At 63.0% G+C, this 20566-nt stretch overlaps 2 protein-coding genes across 2 annotated transcripts; one reads left to right on the forward strand and one right to left on the reverse strand.

Moving 5' to 3' along the window:
- Window positions 1–842: 842 nt before the first annotated feature.
- FCHSD1 (FCH and double SH3 domains 1) lies at window positions 843–7499 on the forward strand. The gene is made up of 19 exons (XM_030459346.1): window positions 843–913; window positions 1045–1142; window positions 1817–1862; window positions 2619–2692; window positions 3063–3207; window positions 3298–3434; window positions 3509–3577; window positions 3670–3793; window positions 4010–4132; window positions 4214–4309; window positions 5149–5256; window positions 5335–5439; window positions 5636–5866; window positions 5960–6043; window positions 6172–6331; window positions 6432–6637; window positions 6754–6850; window positions 6939–7006; window positions 7118–7499. Exons 1-19 carry the CDS (start codon window positions 893–895, stop codon window positions 7181–7183), a joined length of 2058 nt encoding a protein of 685 aa, XP_030315206.1. The 5' UTR covers window positions 843–892; the 3' UTR covers window positions 7184–7499.
- Window positions 7500–8094: 595 nt separating this feature from the next.
- RELL2 (RELT like 2) lies at window positions 8095–15324 on the reverse strand. The gene is made up of 7 exons (XM_030459344.1): window positions 15117–15324; window positions 13521–13586; window positions 13374–13443; window positions 12897–13085; window positions 9717–10275; window positions 8533–8575; window positions 8095–8297 (listed from the first exon to the last, which is right to left on the reverse strand). The coding sequence occupies exons 1-6, from the start codon at window positions 15322–15324 to the stop codon at window positions 8534–8536; spliced, it is 1134 nt and encodes a 377-aa protein (XP_030315204.1). The 3' UTR covers window positions 8095–8297; window position 8533.
- Window positions 15325–20566: the final 5242 nt, after the last annotated feature.

Below are 20566 nucleotides of genomic sequence, written 5' to 3' on the forward strand. Positions count from 1 at the left end.
GCCCCCCTCTCCCCATGCCCCCATGTCCCCCTCTCTCCATGTCCCTATGTCCCCACGCCCCCATGTACCCATACCCCTATGTCCCACTGCCCCTATGTCCCCACATCTCCATGCCCTTATGTCCCCCTACCCACCTGTCCCTGTGCCCCCTTGTCCCCTATGTCCCCAAGCCCCCACGTCCCTGTACCCCCCTGCTCCCTTGTCCCACTGTTCCCGTGCCCCCATGTCCTCATGTCTCCATGTCCCTATGGTCCCCTGTCCACCTGCCCCCTATCCCCGTGGCCCCCAGTCTCTATGTCCCCATGCCCATGTCCCTATGTCCCCCTGCTCCTGTTTCTGTCCCCCCCATCCTTATGTCCCCTTGTCCCTGTATCCCCCTGTCCCTATATCCCCATGTCCCTGTATCCCCCTGTCCCCATGTCCCTATGTCCCTGTGTCCCTCTGTCCCCGTGTCCCCCCATCCCCCTGTCCTCACGTCCCCATGTCCCCATCCTTCTGTCCCCCTGTCCCCATGTCCCCTTGTCCCTATATCCCTGTGTCCCTATATCCCGTGTCCCCGTATCCCCCTGTCCCTATGTCCCCCCGTTCCCGTGTCCCTGTATCCCCCTGTCCCCGTGTCCCCCTGTCCCCATGTCCCCGTGTCGCGCTGGGGCAGCACGTTCGCACCGGCCTCCGGGGCTGCGCTGGTTGCGGGAGGGGCGGTGCGGGAGGGGCGGTGCGGGAGGAGGGGGGGGGCGGTGCTAACCGGGGGCGGGGTCGGTACCGGCAGTTCCGGGCTCGGCACACGCGGGGTCGGTGTCGTTTTGTCGGGGTTGTTTGGGGGGGACGGGGGTGGGGGGGGTGGCTGGGCAGCGGAACCGGTACCGGGAGCGGTGCCGGGGGGAGCGCAGCGATGCAGCCGCCGCCGCGCAAGGTGAGCGCAGGGCAGGGGCACCGGGGTTGGGTTGGGGGGGGAGCAATGGGGAGCGGGGCCGGTACCGGGGAGGGGGAACACGACCCATTACGTCCCCGGTGGGGGCTGAGCGGGCCGGTCCCGTCCCGCAGGTGAAGCTGACCCAGGAGGTGCGGGTCCATCTCCTGGAGCAGCTCTCGGGCCTGCAGGGCAAGCAGCAGCGGGACACAGAGCTGCTGGAGGACATCAGGTAATGTCCCCACCCCAAAGACGGGGTCTCTGTGTCCCCTCCCCGGGCTGAGACCCCTCAGCTCTCATGTCACCAATGGGACAAGGACCAACCCGGCAGGCAGGGCTGACCTTGAGGCTGCTGGAGCGGGGGACATGGGGACTCTGTCACCCCCAGGGGGACAGCCCGGGGCACGGGAGGGCGGTGGTGGCATCGGTGTGATGGCACAGAGGGGATGGTGGCACCTCTGACACCGTGATGGTGGTGATGGTGGTACGGGGGGGGTGGCAGTGGTGTGATGGTGTCAGTGGTGTGATGTCAGTGGTGTGATGGTGGCACTGGGGTGATGGTGGCAGAGAGGTGGTGGTGGCAGTGGTGTGATGGTGTCAGTGGTGTGATGTCAGTGGTGTGATGGTGGCACTGGGGTGATGGTGGCAGAGAGGTGGTGGTGGCAGTGGGGTGATGGTGGCAGAGAGGTGATGGTGGCAGTGGGGTGATGGTGGCAGTGGGGTGATGGTGGCACTGGGGTGATGGTGGCAGTGGGGTGATGGTGGCAAGGGTGGTGGTGGCAGTGGGGTGATAGTGGTGGTACTGGAGTGGTGTCAGGGATGACACTGGCCATGGGGTGATGGTGGCAGTGGTGGTGGTGGCCCATCCATGCCCCCCCTGCCCCACATCCCCCACTGTCCCCCCAGGTCCTACAGCAAGCAGAGGGCTGCCATCGACAGGGAGTACGGGCAGGTAAGGAGGTGCCACCACTTTAGGGACCAACCCCCATCCTTCCCAGAGGGGTGACCCAGAGCAGTGCCTGGTGAGGGGCAGCCTTAGGAATTAATTATCTCAGGAATTAATTAATGATCTTGGGAATCAGCAGAGCAGATCAGGGCCTGGCTGCTCAACGTTGTCCCTGCCCGGGGCAGTGGGGACAGGGACCACCTTAGGGCACCTTCTGGGCAGCTTTGGGCACATCGTGGCCCAAACCTCGGGTGCTTTGGGGACACAGAGGGGAAACCTTGAGGGGGGAGGAGGAGGGGGAAGGAAAAGCCCGGCTGTGCTGTCTGCTGGGTCATGGCAGGGCTCTGCTCTTGGCTGGCACAGCAAAGCTGAGCATGCTCCAGGAAATGTCCCCACCACGGCCCTTGGGGACACCCTGCAGCAGAGCTCACCCTCCCCCAGGTGCCACCCTGGGCTGGGTGGGCAAGGGGGGGAACCATCCCCCCAGGGTTGGGGTCCTGCTGGGCTTTGTTTTGCCAGGGGCTCCTCTGCAGTCCCTCCCTCCTGGAGGAGGTGTCCCCATCCTCTGTCCCCAAAGCCACCAACGGGGGTTCCTCTCATGGTGGTGGCTTCTCTGGTGATGGGGTCCCTGCTGACACTGAGGTCACTGTGTGTCCCCTCTGCTCTGGGGACACCCATGGGGGGGGCAGCTGGGGTGTGGGGGGCCCAGCCCTGATCTCCAGGGTGGGCTGGGGGTTGGGGTGATGCCACCTCTGTCCCCAGGCCCTGCAGAGGTTGGCCAGCCAGTTTGTCAAGAGAGACTGGCAGCGGGGCCGTGGCGAGGCTGGAGACTCCAGGTGAGCTGGAGACAAGGGAGAAGAGAGGGACAAGGGGCAAGGAGGTGGACAAGGGGCAAGGAGGGGGACAAGGGAGAAGATGGAGACAAGGGGCAAGGAGGGGGACAAGGGGCAGGGAGGGGGGAAAGGGATCAGGAAGGGGACAAGGGGTTGGGGGTTGGCTGTGCCCATCCATGACCTTCCCATGCCACCCAGTATTGGGGTGTCCTCGGGTTGGGACATCCCCAGGGTTGTAGGACTTGAGTGGGTGGGGACACCCGGGGCTGGGGGTGCTGGCTGTCCTGCTAGGTGTCCCCAAAAGCCAGCAGAGGGGGGTGGGTGGGCAAGGGGAGCCCCCTGCCCTGTTGTAACCCCCTCCCCGTGCCCACAGGAGTGTGGCCTCTGTCTGGAGGGGTGTCATCGAGGGGACAGCACACGCCGGGCAGGTCCGTGTCACTGCCTCAGAGAGCTGGCGTGTTCTGGCCACCGAGGTCACCAAGACCACCCGCATCTCCAAGGAACGGATGCTCAAGAAGGTACCAGAAGGAGGACATTGTCCTCTGCACCCAGGAGGTGGGACAGGAGTCCTTCCCAGCACCCAAACCCCTCCTGATGGGTCCCCACAGGGCATTGAGAGGCTGCAGAAAGCCCAGGCAGAGCTGCTGGAGACCATGAAGGAGCTGGACAAGGCAAAGAAGCAGTTCACCCACCTCCAGAGGAGCAGCGAGGTGGCCAAGGACAAAGCAGCCGATGTGGAGGCTCGGTGAGGGGACAGGGGACAGCGGGAGGGGGGACACGGCCGTGGGTGCTGCCACCTCACCCCCAAAACCTCTCCAGGCTCCGCAAGAGCGACCGGAGGATCTTCCACACCAAGGCCAGCTTGCAAAAGCTCAGTGCCAAGGTCAGCAAAACCCTGGAGGTCCCTCTGTGGCTGGGTGGAGGGGAGGTGTCCCCTCTCCACGTCACCACCCGTGGTCCCCCCGTGTCCCCGCAGTTCTCGCGCGGTTGGCCGAGCACTCCCGGCAGCTGGCTGGGGTGCAGAACGAGTTTGGCTTCGCCCTGGTCTCTGCCACTGCCCACCTGGAGCACTACCAGAGGGTGGAGCTGCCCGCTGCCATGCAGGTGAGTCCCCCCGGCCACCCCCTGTCCCCTCCCAGCCCCCCCACGTCCCCTCCCGGGGGTGCCACCAGGAGCATCTCCCCGCTGCTGGTTGGGAGGGGGTGCGGCGGGGAGGGTCCCAGGGCTGCCCCCAGGTCGGGGGGTGTCAGGGATGTTCCCAGAGGGGATGTGGGCAGTGCTGGGTGGTGGGGAGGGGGTGTCCCACCTGCTGTCCCCCAGGCACTGGACGGGGACCTCTACGAGCGGCTGCGGGAGCACTTGTCCACGGCCAGCCGGACGGAGGTGGAGACCTGCAGGGCCACCCAGGAATGGTTCCAGGGCATTGAGGAGGCATCAGGGCGGGTAAGAGCACCCATCCCTGCAGCTGGGGGGACAGAGGGGACAAGAGAGCCTCCCCAGCCCCACAGTGTCTCCTTTCGTTAGGTCTCCCGGGAGCAGGACCTCCAGCTCTTCCTGCAGGAGCATCCTGCCTTCGCCCTGCCTCCCCAGCAGCCCTTCCAGCTCGCTGGAGTGGAGAAGGTGAGTGGGATGGGGATGGGATGTGCATCTTCCACAGGGTGGGGACCTGGATGGGATGGGGAATGTCCAACAGCTTCAGACACAGCCCAGCAGATCCCAGGGTGGGGAGGAAAGGGAGCAAGAAGGAGCAGGGAGGGGATGCTGAACATCCCAGGGGACAAAGCTCATCCCTGCTTGGGTGCAGCCTCCAGCCCCTGGAACCAGATGGGAAAAGAAGGTGGGAAAATCCCACAAGCTCCCACCTTGTGCCAGCAGAGCTGCAATAACATGGCAGTGGTGAGGCCACATCTGAAACCCTGGGCTCAGTTCTGGGCCCCTGAGGAGCAGAAGGAGCTTGAGGGGCTGGAGAGTGTCCAGAGAAGGGAATGGAGCTGGGGAAGGGTCTGGAGAGCAAGGAGAAGGTCTGGAGAAGTTGTGAGGGCAGCAGAGGAGGCTGAGGGGAGACCTTGTGGCTCTCTGCAAGCCCCTGAGAGGAGGTTGGAGCCAGGGGGGGTCGGGCTCTGCTCCCCAGGAACAAGGGATGGGACAAGAGGAACTTTTGGCACAACTCAAGTTGTGCCAGGGGAGGTTTAGGTTGGAGCTGGGGAACAGTTTCTCCTGGAAAGGGTCTCAGGGCCTGGCCCAGGGGGATTCCCCATCCCTGGAGGGGTTTCCAAGCTCTGGAGATGTGGAGCTGAGGGACGTGGGGCAGTGGTTGCCCTGGCAGAGCTGGGGGAAGGGTTGGACCTCGTGACCTTCGAGCTCTTCTCCAACCAACACAACTCCACGATCCTCTGCCATATAGCGAGGGGGTGCTCTGCAGAGCCAGCCCCTTCTCAGCCCCTCCTCTCCTCCCCCAGGTGTCCCTGCTGTCCCCCGGGGACGATGGTGCCAGCCTGGAGAAGGAGGCACGGCGCTGGGCTACACGCCTGGCCCGGGACCGCAAGAACAAGGCTCACTGCGAGGAGGTGGGTGCTGCCCTGCCCCGGGGGGCTCCCTGCCCCCCTCCACACCCCCCATGGTTCCTATGGGTGCCCCCTCCCCAGGTGCTGCAGCATCTGGAGGCCAGGAGGCAGCAGGTCCCAGAGGCTGAGGTGGCGACGCTGGAGCGAGGGATGGAAGAGGTGAAGGAAAACATCCGGAAGGCTGAGGTGGGTCCCTTGGAGGGGGGGTGTGATTGGGGTGACCCCCAGGTTTGTCACCTCCCCGGGGAGGGGGACACGATGTGGTGCTGGAGATGCGGGGGCACCAAGTGACGTGGAGCAATGGGCTTGCTGGGGTATGGGGTGTCCCTCAAGAGGTGTCCCCTGAGGTCTGGATGATGTCCCCTCCCCGTGGCTCCCCCAGGTCAGCCGGGTGAAGGCAGAGGCCAGGCTGTCCCTGCTGCGGGCAGCGGGGTTGGACGTGGAGGCTTGGCTGGGAGGGGCCGTGGTGAGGGTGGGCGAGGAGGCACCCACGGGGCTGGATCCAGGCGAGTTTGATGACTACGAGGACAGCGAGGAGGAGGAAGAGGAGGAGGAGCCCGGCCCCGCCACCCGCACCTACCCCTACACCTGCAGGGTGATCTTCGGGTACCAGGTATGGCCACTGCTGCCTGACACCCACCCTGCCCCCCACCCTGCCTGCCCCGGGGCCACCACCCCCTGACACTTTGTCCCCTGTCCCCTGCAGGGCTGCCAAGCAGACGAGCTGGCCATCAGCCAAGGCGAGGAGCTGGAGGTCATCGAGGATGGGGACGCGGAGGAGTGGGTGAAGGTGGGAGCTGGCTGAGACCCCCGCCCCCCCCTCAGCCCCAAGCAGCGGTGGGGGACGCGGCTCAGATGTCCCCAGGGCCATTCCCCACCCTGGAGGCTGGGACAATCCCTTGTTTTCTGCCCCTTCAGGCTCGGAACAAAGCTGGCCAGGTTGGCTACGTCCCCGAAAAGTATCTGCTGTCCCTGGGGGGCGAGCAGGGGTCTGGGGGGGCTGGCCCCCCGGGTCCCGCCACCCTGCACCGCCAGCTCTCCAGCATCATGGCTGCGGAGCTGGTGCTGGAGCCTGGAGGTGGGTGCTGGGACATCACCTCCCCAAACCCCCCCGTTCCAGGGAGGAGAAGGGATGGGTCCCCAGAGGGTGCTGAGCCCCCCACCCCTCCCCTCCTCAGCCTGGCTGGTGCGAGCCCTGTACGACTACGAGGGGCAGAGCCCCGAGGAGCTGAGTTTCCCCGAGGGGGCCATCATCAGGGTGCTGCCCCGTGCCCCCGGGGAGGTGGACGATGGCTTCTGGACGGGGGACTTCGATGGCCGCATCGGTGTCTTCCCCTCTTTGGTGGTGGAGGAGCTCACGGGGGCTCAGGGGACAGCCGGGCAGGTTGGTGGCAGTGGCAGGAGGAGGGTGGCCCTGTCCCCTAGGTGAGGGGGGAAGAAATCCCCCCCCACACCCCCTTTTCCTGCTCTTGTCACCTCCTCATGCTCGGCTGTCCCCAGGAGCTGCCATCACCTTCCCCACCGCCCTTCTCCCCTCCGGGCCTCACGCCCGGGGCCAGCCTGGCCCCCAGCCCCTACCCTGAGACACCTCTGGGAGGTGAGTGCTGGGAAAAAGGGGCTTGGGGGGGAAACTGGGGGAATGGGGGGTGTGGAGGAACTGGGCTGAGGCTCTGGGACCCTTCCAGGCTGCAGGCAGGAGGGGACAGGCAGCGGGCAGAGCTCTCCGGACCTGGCAGCCACCCGCCTCCGCCCGGTGAGCCCCCCCTGCTTGACCCCCAAACCTCTCCCTGTGTCCCCCACCCCGAAACGGTGCCACCCGTGTGCCTGGAGGAGGGGTCTAAGGGGGGGATTTCTCTCCCCACAGCTCCGTGCCCCCCCACCACCCCCCAGCAGAACCCCGGAGCCTGACCCCGACCTGCACTTCAGCTGACCCCCCTTGGGTCCCCCCTTGGATCTCCCTGCTCCCCAGAAAGCTTCATCCAAGTGAACCCCCCCCTCCCCGAGCTGGTCTCTGGGGGGGGGCCTCATCCTGCCCAGTGCTGCTCACGGAACCATCCTGGATCCCTGGGGAGCACCCTGGCACCTCCCAGGATGGGTGCTCAGTGCCCCATCTCACCAGGCTCTGCCTGGACCCCCCCACACACTGCAGCCCTGGGTGAAGGGGTGCTCAGCCTGCACCCCAGGCACCTCCCTGCAGGTTGGGGGGGGGGCGGGTGGGGGGTCTGTGCCCCAATAAATCCAGAGTTGCCTCTGCCAAGGGGTTCAGCAGCTTTAATGGTTTGAGCTTCTCTATGTACAGTGCCAGGACCCCCCCAAAAGCTCGCTGTGGGCACCAGGGATGCACACACACCCCCCACCCCCCCGCTGCTCCCCAACAACCGGGGCCCGATCCTGGCCCTCCCCACTCCCCCCCCCCTCCCTCGCACCGGGCTCCAGCCCCTCCTGTGCTGGGTGGGGGTCTCCTCTCCACCAGCACCCACCAGGTCCCTCCCTGGGGGGTGCCCGGGGTGGATGGAGTTGGGGGGGGGGGTAAGGGGGTGCTGTGCTCTAGGGTGAAGGTGCTAGGGGGGAGTGGGTGCTGCTCCCCCCCCGACCCCAGGGGTGTCTCAAGCTGCTGCCTCCATCCCTGCCCCCTTTCCAGCCCCGTCCCGTGGGTCCTGCCCCCAGCGCCGGGGTGGGGGGGCTGCGGGGGTTGGGTGCTGTCCTGCCCCTTGCCAGGGTCCCTGCAGGGGGTGTGTGTGTGTGTGTGTGTGTGTGTGTGTGTGTGTGTTGGGGTGTGTGTGTGTGTGTTGGGGCTGGGGTGGGGGTGTCTCCGGGGATGGGGTGCAGTGGGTGGGGGTCGGGTGCCTATTGCTGATGGGATGAGGTCTGGCGCCTCGTTCCGGCCATGCCAAGCGCGTAGCTGCTCGCCCTGGGGGCCGGTTGCCCCGTGGCCACCCCACAGCAGAGCCCCCAGCCCAGTTTGGGAGTTGGGGGGAGTAGGGGGGAGGAAACTGGGGGCCGCACGCCTACGAGTCCACACTCCAACCCGGAGCAGAGAGGAGCTGCAAGAAGAGAGAAGCAAGATGGGGCTTCCAAGCATCCCCCCCAACCCCTACTAGCCACAAGTGGGTTCTACTAGCCCCATGGCTTCCCCTTAGCTGTGCTGGGAGTGCAGGCAAGAGGACCTGAACCCTTCTGGAGAAGAAGGGGGTTCAGCCTCTCCCCATCCCCAGAGTGGGGACACTGCCCAGCCCCAGCCCAGCCCTGGTCCCCAGGGGGCTTGGGACATGGACTCACGTCACACGGTGGCTCCTGGGTCCTGCAGCACTCTGCTGGGCTCCTGCAGGGGGAGGGGTGGGGGTGTCAGTGCTGGGGTGGGGGGCCAGGGGACCCACAGGTAGGTGGGCACAACCCCGTGGAGCCTGCAGGAGCTGAGTGCAGCCCAAGGCCCATCACCTGCAGGCAAGCAGCAACCCTCCTGGTGGCCCCAGGGGGGATCCATGGGACTAAGGAGCATCCCAGGGGTGATGGGGGTCAGGGACAAACATCCCAGTGAGGTCCCATCAACCATTCCTCTGGGAGCCCTGTCCTGGAGCAGGCTGAAGGAACAGCCCAAGCCCCATCACCTGCAGGATGAGGGTGAGCAGCAGCCAGCAACCCTCCTGGTGGCCCCAGGGGGGACCTATGGGACTAAGGAGCATTCAAGCAGTGCTGGGGATCAGTGACAAAAGTCCCAGTGAGGTCCTATCAACCATTCTGGGATTCCATGTCCTGGAGCAGGCTGAAGGGAACAGCCCAAGCCCCATCACCTGCAGGACAAGGGTAAGTGGCAGCCAGCAACCCTCCTGGTGGCCCCAGGTGGGACCTGAGGAGCATCCCAGTGGTGCTGGGGATCAGGGACAAACATCCCAGTGAGGTCCCATCAAGCATTCATCTGGGAGCCCATGTTCTGGAGCAGGCTGAAGAGCAGCCCAAGGCTGGAGCAGGGGCTGAGGCAAGAGCCGAGCAGCAGAGAGAAGAAAGTGACAATTCCTTTGTGGACTTGTCCTTTGGACAAGACACCAAACCACGTGCAGCAGCAGAAATCCCTCAGGTCAAGCAAAAGTGATCCCAGGGGGTGTCCCCAAAGAGCCCAGCCAAGAAGGAGAACTCATCCCTTCTCCAAGGAGCTGCAGCATCTCCCACGCCAGTCAACTGGGTGCCTGCCAGGGTGGGAGCTGTCACGGGGACTCCCAACACCCCAGATGGTAGAAAACAGATGGGAAAATCCAATCCAAGCAGGTAAGAAACAGGATGGGCAGGACAGAGAGGGACCCACCCTGCTCACCTGTCCCCCCCACCCTGACCCACCTCTCCTCACCGAGCTGTGGCTGCTTCATCCTCTCAGCAGCAGCACTTGGGGTGCTGGGCTGTAACCCTACGAGTCCTCCAGCCCCAGGAACCAAGCACACAAAGGGGACAAAGAAGAGCTGGGATCCTACCTTCTGCCCCACGTCCTCTGCTCCGGGCTGTTTCCTGCTGCCATCATCTCTTCCCAACTCCTCAACCTTTTCGTGCAGGCTCAGGCTCCCGTGAATATCCGAAACTTCATCTGCCGAGCCCAGTCCGATGTCCTCCAAGCAGATGCTGGTTCCTTCCTTCCCCAGCTCTCCGGGGATGCTGGGACTCGACCCTCCCAACACTTGATGGGATCTCAGGAGCTTCCTCTGGTGGCTCCCACTCCCGGGAGCGGTGCCAGCGGCTCGCAGCGAGTCTGCCAGCCCGGAGCCTTTGCTGCCCCCTCTGCTGGAGCTGCTAGGGGTCTTGGGGGCTGGAGGGGTGGAGTGGCTGGGTTCCCGCTCGCTTTTTCCACTGGGGGCACCTTTCTGGATGTCTCCATTCTGCAGAGTGCCATCAGGGAGAGTCCCGTTGGGTGCCCGGTCCCGCTGGAGCCGCTCGCTGCTCAGCTCCTCCAGGCTGGGCTCCCGGCTGCCATCGGGCAGGGGCCCCTCCTGCTGCTCCTGGGAACTGGGTTTCTTCCCAATGTGTGTGACCCGAAACCTGGAATCAGGAGCAAGATGGATCAAAGTCCTCTCCTGGCTTGTGTGCCACCCTCACCTGCACCCCCAGCCCTGGCACCAAGGGGTGGTGACCTTTGGTGACCCCCAACCTTTGATGACTTCCAACCTTTGGTGACTTCCAACCTTTGGTGGCTTCCAACCTTTGGTGACTCCCAACCTTTGGTGACTTCCAACCTTTGGTGACTTCCAACCTTTGGTGACCCCCACCCTTTGGTGACTTCCAACCTTTGGTGACTTCTACCCTTTGGTGACTCCCAACCTTTGGTGACCCCCAACCTTTCAGGCCCATGGACTGAGCCCTGTTTTCCCCTTCAGTTTGGCAAAGGGAATAGAAAGACAAGGACGAGAAGGTTGACTCAGAGCCCCTGTCCTCAACTGCAGCTCCTGGAAATGCTCTGAGATGCCACCAGGCTGAAGAGGGACTTGTGGGGACATTGGGAAGTTGGTTCAGAAGCTGAAAGGCAAAGTGGCTGAGGCTGGGGAGGAAGGGTTGCTTGGTACAGAGCTGCTGGGATGTTGTGTCAGTGTCTGCCAACCATCAGGGGAACCAGGACAAGAGTTTTTGGGAGCCAGCACACCCTGAGTGGAGGCCAGGGATGAGGTTTCAGCAGGGTGAGCTGTACCTGGGTGGAGGAATCAAAGGCAGGAGGGATCCTCTGCCTAAAATCTGCCAAGGACACATTGTGCCCCATCCCCTGGAGTGATGGATGGTACCTTAGGTGGCTCCCCAAGATTCCACCAGGCACCAGCTGAGCATTCCAGGGGAGGCAGGAGAAGAGCTGCAGAAGCTAGGGAGAAGAGAGAAGTTAGGGATCTACCCCGACTTTGGGATTTGTCAGGGGTAACGTGTGGGTGAGGCCTAAAAAAAAGTCCAAATAACAAAGTGGCCCAACCAGTGGTGACCAGCTCTGTGGTTCCAACTCTTTGTAAGCCATGGAAGCCACTGCTGGACCAGCAGATGAGAAACTTCTTCCACAGCAAAAAGAAGGCTGATCCCACCACAGGGACTTCCTGCAGCCCTTGCCTCTCCCTCCACTCTCCTGGAGCTGGAGATGCTGCAGAGGGCCCTGGCTCTGCTGGGGCTCAGCCAGCACCTGGGCAAAGCAGAACTTCAGCAGCAAAGTTCAAGAGCTGCTGAGTTAGAAAGAACAAGACCCAGAGGTCCAGCACGTGGCAGTGTGGTCATTCCGAAGGGAGAAGCTGAGCAGAAAGGTGCAGGAGATCAGAACATGGCAGCTGAGAGGCCAGAGGTGAAGGACACCAGGCTGGGGACAGAGCAGACCCCTTAGTCACTGCTCCTCCTGACTGGAAGGGTCAAGAAGAGCTCCAGCTGCAGACAGAGCACCCATGGGGCTGCTCGGGTCAGGCCAAGCAAGAACAGATGTGACCCTTCAGGTCCATCCAGATATTTGGGACAAGCACTGTGATTTGGGAAGACCAAAGAACATCCTGTTCCTGAAGAGGGACCAGGAGGTGGCATTCTCCAGCAGTTAAGAGACAAGTGGAAGGAGACAAAGAACATGGATGAAGGACACAGAGCAGTGGATTGGAGCTGGCACCAGGCAGGGAATGAGCTCAGCTGTGAACATGAAGCTGTGCAGAGGTCTGGCTTCCCAAACACCACCCCTGGAACCAAGGGCAGGGGACAGCAACGGGCAGAGGGGACACCAGAAGCTCCAGAAGGTGTGACCTCAACTGGAGTTCAGCCCAGGGAGGTCTGACATGTCCTCCCCAATAAAGTCACCTCCCTCCTGAGGCTCCTGGCTCTAATGGTGGCAAAATCCCCAGCTCCTGGTGCCTGCTTGGGCTTGAAACCACCATGCAAGGACTGGAGCTTCATCAGGGCTTAAGCTCTGGATAGAGATCACAGCAGAGCTTTCTGTCTCAGTGGGGTGGCCAGCCAGGGATGAGCAGTTGCCCTGGGCAACTGAGGTGATGGGGAGCTGAGCCCTGAGGCTTTCTGCTGGGGAATGAGGCAACCTGGGCAAGGCTGTGGGATCCACTGGGGGTTGGTGACTACACCAACCACAGGCAGCTCAGGAAGTCCCTTGAGGTGAGAACAGGTGGGGTCTGGCAGGACATCTGTGGGCAGGAACACTCCCCTGTTCTGCTGGTCCTCCCCTGGCATCTAATTAACGCCATAATTAGAGGTGAGGAGGCTGGAGGGGCACAGCCACTCCTTCATTCTGCTGGTGGTGGCCAGTGACTTGCACCTGGGACCCGCTCTCACCTCCTCCCCCTCCTAATGAGGTCCTTAAAAGCAGGGTCAAGAGATCCCTCCTTGTGCAGCAGGGACAGGAGGCTCTGGAAGGACGTGGGTTTGGGGGCTCTGCCAGCACTGAGTCAAGCAGAACAACCCGAGCCTGAGTCACCTTCACGGAGAAGGAGGAGAGAAGCCACTGGTGCATCCTGGGCTGCCACATCCCACAGAGGAACTTCCAGGGACAGGAGGCAACCTGAGGCCTCAGGACCCCCATCTGGGGCTTCTCAATGAGGAAGAGTAAGAGGGAGAGCATGGAGCAAGGGGGAAGGTGAGGGGAAGAGGGCAGCTGAGAAGGCTCTCCGTGGTCCATCAGAGCATGGCAAGGCTCATGGAGGTACCTGCCCACTGAGAAGACCGTGGTCTCTCCGGGGTGCATCCTGCCCTTGCCTTCCTTGGACCGTCCTTGCCGATGCAGGGGGTGCCTCTTCCTCTTGGTGCAGTGGATGCAGGGAGCCTGGGTGGATCCCAGGTGGACCGTGTGGTGATGTGGGGGACCCCCATCCTGGCTGTTCCGGTGAGGACAGAGGCTGCAAGAAGAGAAGGACTTGAGAGATGTTTTCTGGAGGAGACCTCCCAAGGCTGGGAGCCCTGAGAAGCAGCAGCCCCAAAGGGAACCTCCTGTGAGGAGAGGAATCCCCTGGTGGTGGGGTCAAGCACCCATCCCAACCCTCAGGGGAGAAGGAGTTCTGGTTGGGAAGAGGCTTTCTAAGGAGCTGGAAAGGGGCTGGCTGCAAAGTGCCCAGAGCAAGAAGACACCCAAATGCTGCTCCTCCCTTTCTCTGCAAGAGTCACAAACTGGGGAGGCTTTTCCTCACCTGGGCACTGGCACTGGCACTGGGATGTCCCCATCATCCCCCAGCATCTCCTTGAGGGCCTCTGCGTTTGCTGGAAAGAGAGGGAAAAGGCAGTGGGTCAGCCCAAGTGGTCAGTGTGTGTCCTGGGCAGCTCTAGGAGATGCTCACCTTCATTTTGGATGATACATCTCACAATCTTCTCCACGGTGTCCTCGTTCAGCTCCTCCTCTTCACCTGCAAAGAGAAGAAGTGGTGCTGAGGGCTGGGATTGGGACACTCAGCTCACCAGGTCCCTCCCCAGGAGCAACCACCTTGTCTGGGAGGTTGGAGGAGCCTCATGTCCCTCATCACCCCGAGAACACCATATTGGAAACCTGGTGACCTGGAAACCCCCCTGAGCCAGCAGGAAGGGGGGCAGGGACAGGGGGGTTGTGTTGCTCCTTCAGACCTGGGGGGGCACCAAGGGGAAGAGGTGGGAAGCAGGTTTGGAACAAGTTGAAAGGCAAAGCTCCTCGTGGGGACCATCCAGCCCTGGAGCCCCCAGGTGCTAAAAGCCTCCAAGGGTAAATGGGACGAGTTCACAGCAGATAAACCCACTGAGGCCTGGTGAGTATGGAGAACCCACCATGGAGAAAGCCCTGGAGCTGCACACTGTTAGAAGCTTAAAAGAAGGTGCTGGGGAAGCTTGGCTTGGTGTCCACTGCCTGGTGGTGTTCATCCCCTGCATCCATCTCCACTGCTTTAGGCCACTGGTGGATGCAGGAGGTGGTGGGACCTCCATCCCTCCCCACAGCGTTCCCTCTGCCCATGAGCAGGGCAGGGTTGGGGTCTGGCAGGCAACAGCCTCAAAGAGCATGGGCAGGAGACCCTGGAGGACCCCAGGGATGTTCCCCTTGGGCTGTGGCAACTCCAGCAGGGGAGGCCCATCCTGGAAGGTTTGGGCACTGCCTCCATGTTACGTGTGGTCAAGTCACTGAAGCCAGAGGAGCACATCCAAAGCTCCTGGAAGCTCCTGCTGCATCCTGGGGGAACCTGAGGGAACCCACGTTTCCCTTCCATGCATGAGAAGAGGCGATGGGAGGTGCTGATGGTGGCACAGAGGAGTCAGGTAGCACCATTTGGATGTTTCCACCTGGAAGAGCAGCTGGAGGAAGGTGTCTTCTCCATTTCAGCAGGGCCCCATGAAATCACCAAATGACAGAGCTTGCTTGGGCTGGGCCCCAGTTTGCTCCCATGCACTGATTTCCCAATCCTGCTGCCCGAGAGCTGGGTGGCAGGGACCCCCCTAAAGGTCCCCATCCACTGGAGGGCAGAGATCCCAAGGAAACACCCCCATTCCTCTGGGCTGCATGAGCCCACCGGGGACTAGAAGAAGACATGACCTTTAGGGACACCGTGGTGGCTCCACTCAGGACCTTCCTGCACCAAAGGGGCAAGAGGGACAGCTCGTGCCCTGCTGGAGGACACTTCCCCGGCTGGAGAACATGGGTTGTGATTCAGGACTTGGGGATTCAGCAGGTCCTGCCTGTTGATCAGAATTATCTTTTGGTGATACCATCACTTTGGGAAGGGCCAGGAGCTGGGTCCCACCTCCCTGGCACCACCAGCCCATGGAGCCAGCAGATCAGAGGCTTCCCCATTCCCTGGGGAGCCCCACGCTGCCCTCCTCACCCCATCCCTCTTTCCCACCTGGTGGGTGACCCCCTCCACCTCCCAGGAGCACGTTTGAGGAGCCCTGCTCCACACCAGCACCCCAGCACTCACTGGCCTGCAGCTCAGCCAGCACATCTTTGGTATCTGGGTCGAGCTCGTCCCGGAAGGTCCGGCACCGGTAACCCTTCTTCTTCAGGACGTGACAGATGAGGAAACCCACCAGCCCCATAATGAAGAAGACCAGGACGAGGAGGAAGACCATATACAAGCTGTGCTGGGGGTCTGACTCCCCATCCTCGCCGCTGCTCTGGTCTGACATGCGGATCTAGGAGAAAAGGGGAAGGTGGAGCAGAGATCCCGCGGCCCATCCTCCTCCTTCTCCTTTTCCTCCTCCTCCTCCTCCTCCTTTTCCTCCTCCCACCCACTCGGGCTACAGCCAGCTCCCAGCTCGGGATGGTGGGCTCATCTCTCGCCCCCAAACTCCATCCTGGCGGGGGGGGCGGGCTGGGGGCGGTTCGGCCCCGTCTCCCAAGGACAGCCGGGCAGGAGGCAGCCCAAGGGCAGCACCATCCCGGCAGGCTGCGGAGGGCACCGGCTTCCCAAGGGCACCGGCATCACCCCCAGCACCCAGCAGGCCGCCAGCAGGAGCATCCTCCCTGGTGCTCCCTCTCCTCATCCTCCCTGCTCCCCCTCCTCATCCTCCCCGGTTACTCACGGCCAAGGGCAGGCAGGGAGCGGCGGGGGGCCGAGCCCGGCAGCTCCCGCATCCTCCTCCCGCAGCAACCCCAGCTCCTCCCCGGTTCCTTTGGGCTTTCCCAAGCTCTCCAGGCAGGCTGAGGGGCCGGCTCTCCTTGCCAGGGTGTCCATCTCCCCCAGCCCCTCCCCTTGTCCCCGCTGCGGTACCTGGGCCTGCGGTTCTCCTCCGCAGCGTTCTCTTCTTCTTTCACCTTCACCTGCCTCCTAGCAACCCCGCATCCCCTCGCTCGGGGACCGCCGCCAGCATCCTCCGAGCCCCCCCGGGCTGCCTCCTGCCTTCCTCGGGAAGGAGCCAAAGCTGCTGGCGGCAGCCTGCCCCGTTCCCTCTGCTCAGCCAGAGCACTCTGCTTTTTTTCTCCCGATCCCGGAGAAAAATAATAATTAATTAAAAAAAAAATCTCTCTGAAGCGGTTTCGGCGGAGGGAGAAGCGCAGGGAAACGCCGGCGGCTGCAGCAAGGAAGGGAAAGGGGGGGGGGGGGAAGGAGAGGAGCAGGGCTCGGAGAAGCTGATGCTGGCGAGCTGCTGCCCGCCCCAGCGCCAGGAACCTCTCCCCCCCCTCTTCCTTCAAGCCGGCTCCGATTCTTCTTCCCCCCCTCCCTCTCCCCCCTCCTCCTCCGGCACCTTCCTGCCCGAAGCTCTGGGGGATTTTCAGAGCTCTGAGCCGGGGAGCTGGGAGGGCAGAGGGGGGGCAGCAAAGCTGGGGCCGGTCCCACCCCGGGGTGCAGAAGGGGAGAGGGGTGCAGCCCCCCCACCCCTGCACCAAGGGGAGGGAGGGTGGGGAAGGGGTCCCGAGTGAGCCCGCAGCCTCCCAACCCCCCTGCTCCAGACCAAGGGGCTTCTCCTCCCTCCTGCTGAAAAAAAAAACCAAAAAAAAGCTCGCTAAGCCGCTTGGATCTCCAGCCCTTGGTGATCCCATCACCTCCTCATCTCCCCCACCTCCTCCTCCTCCTCCAAAGCTCCTTTCCTGCTCTTAGCCTAAGCTCCTACTTGTAAGCCACGCTGGCTCCTTGCCACCCATCCTGTCCCCCCCACACCCCTCGGGAAGCAGGGGGGACCCTCAACATCCCCCCCCTCCTCTCCCCATGGCTGCGGAGCTCCGTGTCTCACCGACAGGAACACCCGTTTGGGGCATGGATGCCCCGAGTCGCCCCGAGGCAACCTACAGCTCCTCGGGGCAACCAGCGGGGCAACCAGCCACGAGCCAGCTCTGGGGAGCCTCCTCCATCACCGGCACTTCGGGAGGTCACTGCACCCCACTGCCACCCACACCCACCCTGCACCCACTGCCACCACCCTGCACCCCACTGCCACCACCTTGCACCCCACTGCCACCATCCTGCACCCACTGCCACCCACAGTGCACCCACTCCCACCCATCCTGCACCCCACTGCCACCCCCCTGCACCCACTGCCACCACCCTGCACCCACTGTCACCCACCCTGCACCCACTCCCACCCGCCCTGCACCCCACTGCCACCCACCCTGCACCCACTGCCACCACCCTGCACCCACTGCCACCCACCCACTGGCCCGAGAGGGTCCAAGTGGGGCCAGGAGCAGCCCGGGGCCACTGGGCTGTCCCCTGAGGACAGGACACAGCTCCCGGGGCTGGATGTCCCCATCCCGCAGGGCCCTGCCCCCCTCAGGGATGTTTTTGCCTTTTCTTCTCCCACGGAGGGGACCTCGTGTGCCCGAGGTTTCTCAGAGCCCTGAGGGGATTCTCTCGTGGGGTGTGGATTCCTATTTACCTCCTGCCCACGCACCCACCCTGCACAACAAACGCTTCTTTCTTTTCTTCTTTTTTTTCTGTCTTTCTCCCCCTCGGGGCTGCTCGCCCACTCCGGGCATCGCTGCCCCCTCCCCGCCTGGCCCTGCCCTCGGGGCTGTGGGGTGGGAGGAAAATTCCCCTTTTCCCGCAGCTTCTGGGGTGGGAGCGTTTCCACAAAGCCGTGGGTTGCGGGACAGAGAGAGGGAGGAGGGCTGGGTGACCCGGGGACAGATCCTGACCTCGCGTGGGGTGTGCTGGGGTGACAATGGGGCTGCTGCCACCCATGGGCTGTCCCCACCCATCACCTTTGTGTGTGTCCCCCCCCCCCCAAATCCTCCCCACCCGGGAATCTCAGAGCCCTGATCCCACCTTGCTGCCAGCACCTCCAGGCTGCTCACTCCTCACCCTGCTCCAGGACCCCCTGAGGACTTTTCCTGAGTCCTGTCCCTCACAGGTGACCCACAGAAGACATCCTGACCACTTGGGGATGGTCCCACCCGGGGATGGCCCCACAGCACGTGGGGGAGGTGTGGACATAACTCCAGGATGGATGCTGGGGGCATCCTGTCCCCTCCTGACCCTGTCCCATCTCCTGTCCCCATCCCGAGGAACCTGTGACATGATGGGGACACGACCAAAGCTCTGGGGACCTCGCTGTCACCATCCCCCTGCCCTTCAGCTCTCCCAGGTCACCCCCCTGACAGCTCCAGCCCCAAATCCTGCAGGGACCTGGGGGTGACACCCCCAAATCCTAACCCCCCAGCCCCAGGGCACGGCCAGGGAGGGGGAAGCTGAAGCCGGGGAGCAGAAGGGGGTGGAGGGACAGCACCCAACCCCACAACCACCCTGTCCCACGGGGATCTCCCCCTTGCCTGCTGCCCAGGCTGTCCCCACGTCTCCTCCGTGGCCATCCGTGCAGATGTCACCCCACCAGTGATGGGGACAGGTCCACTCAGGGGACCATCCTCCCCGGGGACTGTCCTGCCCCTCCACGTGGCACCTACAGGGGACAGAGTCCCCACCCTCCCTCTGACCCCCTGGGGGTCTCCCCCACCACTCTCAGCCCCAAATTCTCATCATCTTCACCAGAACGTTGGGTCCCAGCAGCTCCAGCCCCCTCCAGGATTCCTCGGAGTCCTTCACCCCACTGCTGAGCACCAGAACCCACTCGGGGTTTTCTTCTGGGGGCACAAAACGATTCTTGAAAACCCTTAAAAGATTCCCCGAGCACCAACCCAGCTGGAAAAGCCCTGGGGCTGGAGGCCAGGTCCCCTCCTTCCCCCCTGTGGCCCCAAGCTGCTGCTATCTGGTGGCAGCACCTTGCCAGGGGGGTCACGGGACAACTGTGGGGTTGAGAGGTTCCCCTGGGGACACCAGGATGTCACTGATGCACCCTTGGGCTTGGGGACCTCAAAAAACTCTTTATTTGTTTATTTTTTAAATCCAGTCAGGCTGGGGATGTTCTGGGATGTCCCCAAGCTCTGCTGCCACGGGGGTCACCATCAGGAACCCCTCCCGAGGGAACAGTGTCCCCACAGCAGTGACATTGGGATCACCCCCGGGTTTAATCATAGAATAGAATCATAGAATTGGCTGGGTTGGAAGGGACCTCAGAGATCATCAAGTCCAACCCTTGATCCACTCCCCCCGTGGTTCCCAGCCCATGGCACTCAGTGCCACATCCAGGCTCTTTGGAAAGATCTCCAGACACGGAGAATCCACTACTTCCCTGGGCATTCCAGTGTCTGATCACCCTCTCTGCAAAGAATCCTTTCCTAATATCCAACCTAAACCTCCCCTGGCAGAGCTTCAGCTCTGCCAGGGGAGGTTTAGGTTGGATATTAGGAAAAAATTCTTTAGTCCGAGCCCTCTTATCCCACTGATACCTCCCCGACCCCCCCTGGCTCCAACCTCCTTTCAGGGAGTTGCAGAGAGTGATGAGGTCTCCCCTGAGCCTCCTCTTCTCCAGCCTCAACACCCCCAGCTCCCTCAGCCCTTCCTCAGAGGAATTCTGCTGGATCCCTTCACAGCCTCCTTGCTCTTCTCTGGACCTGCTCCAGGACCTCAATCTCCTTCCTGAACTTCCTGAGGGGCCCAGAACTGGACACAGGACTCAAGCTGTGGCCTCCCCAGAGCTGAGCACAGGGGCAGAATCCCTTCCCTGGACCTGCTGGCCACGCTGTTCCTGAGCCAGCCCAGGATGCCATTGGCCTTCTTGGCCACCTGGGCACACTGCTGGCTCCTGTTCAGCTTCCTGGCAATCCAGACTCCCAGGTCCCTTTCTGCCACTCTGTGCCCAGCCTGGAGCTCCCCATGGGGTTGTTGTGCCCAAAGTGCAGGACCCAGCCTGGACAGAAGGTTGGGGTGCTCCAGGGCTCCATCCCGGGGTTCCTCTCTCTTTGCCCTCCAAGGGTTTCCCCACTCCAAACCTTTCTGACCCACCATAAAAAATGTCACCAAGAACCCAGGGGACACCCCAGGGACACCCCCACCCCCCAGACACCTCTCCCACCCTCAGGAAGCCACCAGGCAGAACTTGGGGTCCCTTAGGGAATTCCCCTCTCCCGGCTCCTTCCCTCCAGCCCACGGGGGATCAGGTTTTGGGTGTCACCACCCTGTCCCCCACCCCCTCCTGGGGACTTTCAGGGGGGTTTTGTCCCCCCCCACCCAACCCCACCCCGGTTCCTCGTGGGGTGGCACCCGTGGGGGGGGGGATTGTCCCCATCCCTCGTGGCTCGGGGGGCTGCACCCCAAAAGGAGAGGAGAGCTCTGCGTGGAGTGGGGAGCCCACTGGGGACATCCACGGGGGGTGGGCTGAGGGAACTGGGGGGAACTGGGAGGAACTGGGGGGACAGCTGAAAGGGGATGGGAGAGAAGTGGGGGGAACTGGTGAGCAGTTGGGGGGAACTGGGGGCAACTGGGGGTGACTGGGAGAGAAATGGGGAAACTGGGGGGCAGCTGGGGGGGACTGGGAGGAACTGGGGGGCAGCTGAAAGGGGATGGGAGAGAAGTGGGGGGAACTGGTGAGCAGCTGG

The sequence above is a fragment of the Calypte anna genome, chromosome 13 (assembly GCF_003957555.1).
Source record: "Calypte anna isolate BGI_N300 chromosome 13, bCalAnn1_v1.p, whole genome shotgun sequence".
In the NCBI taxonomy this organism is placed as follows: Eukaryota; Metazoa; Chordata; class Aves; order Apodiformes; family Trochilidae; genus Calypte; species Calypte anna.

Excerpts from the sequence above, each read along its gene's own strand:
- FCHSD1 (XM_030459346.1), top strand. The coding sequence starts at position 893 with ATGCAGCCGCCGCCGCGCAAG. Across the intron at positions 3,208-3,297 it reads AGGAACGGATGCTCAAGAAG|GGCATTGAGAGGCTGCAGAA; the intron begins GTACCAGAAGGA and ends GGGTCCCCACAG. Across the intron at positions 5,867-5,959 it reads GGGTGATCTTCGGGTACCAG|GGCTGCCAAGCAGACGAGCT; the intron begins GTATGGCCACTG and ends TGTCCCCTGCAG.
- RELL2 (XM_030459344.1), bottom strand. The coding sequence starts at position 15,324 with ATGTCAGACCAGAGCAGCGGCGAGGATGGGGAGTCAGACCCCCAGCAC. Across the intron at positions 13,086-13,373 it reads GTGCCAGTGCCAGTGCCCAG|CCTCTGTCCTCACCGGAACA; the intron begins GTGAGGAAAAGC and ends CTCTTCTTGCAG. Across the intron at positions 8,576-9,716 it reads CAGAGGACGTGGGGCAGAAG|GAGCCCAGCAGAGTGCTGCA; the intron begins GTAGGATCCCAG and ends CTCCCCCTGCAG.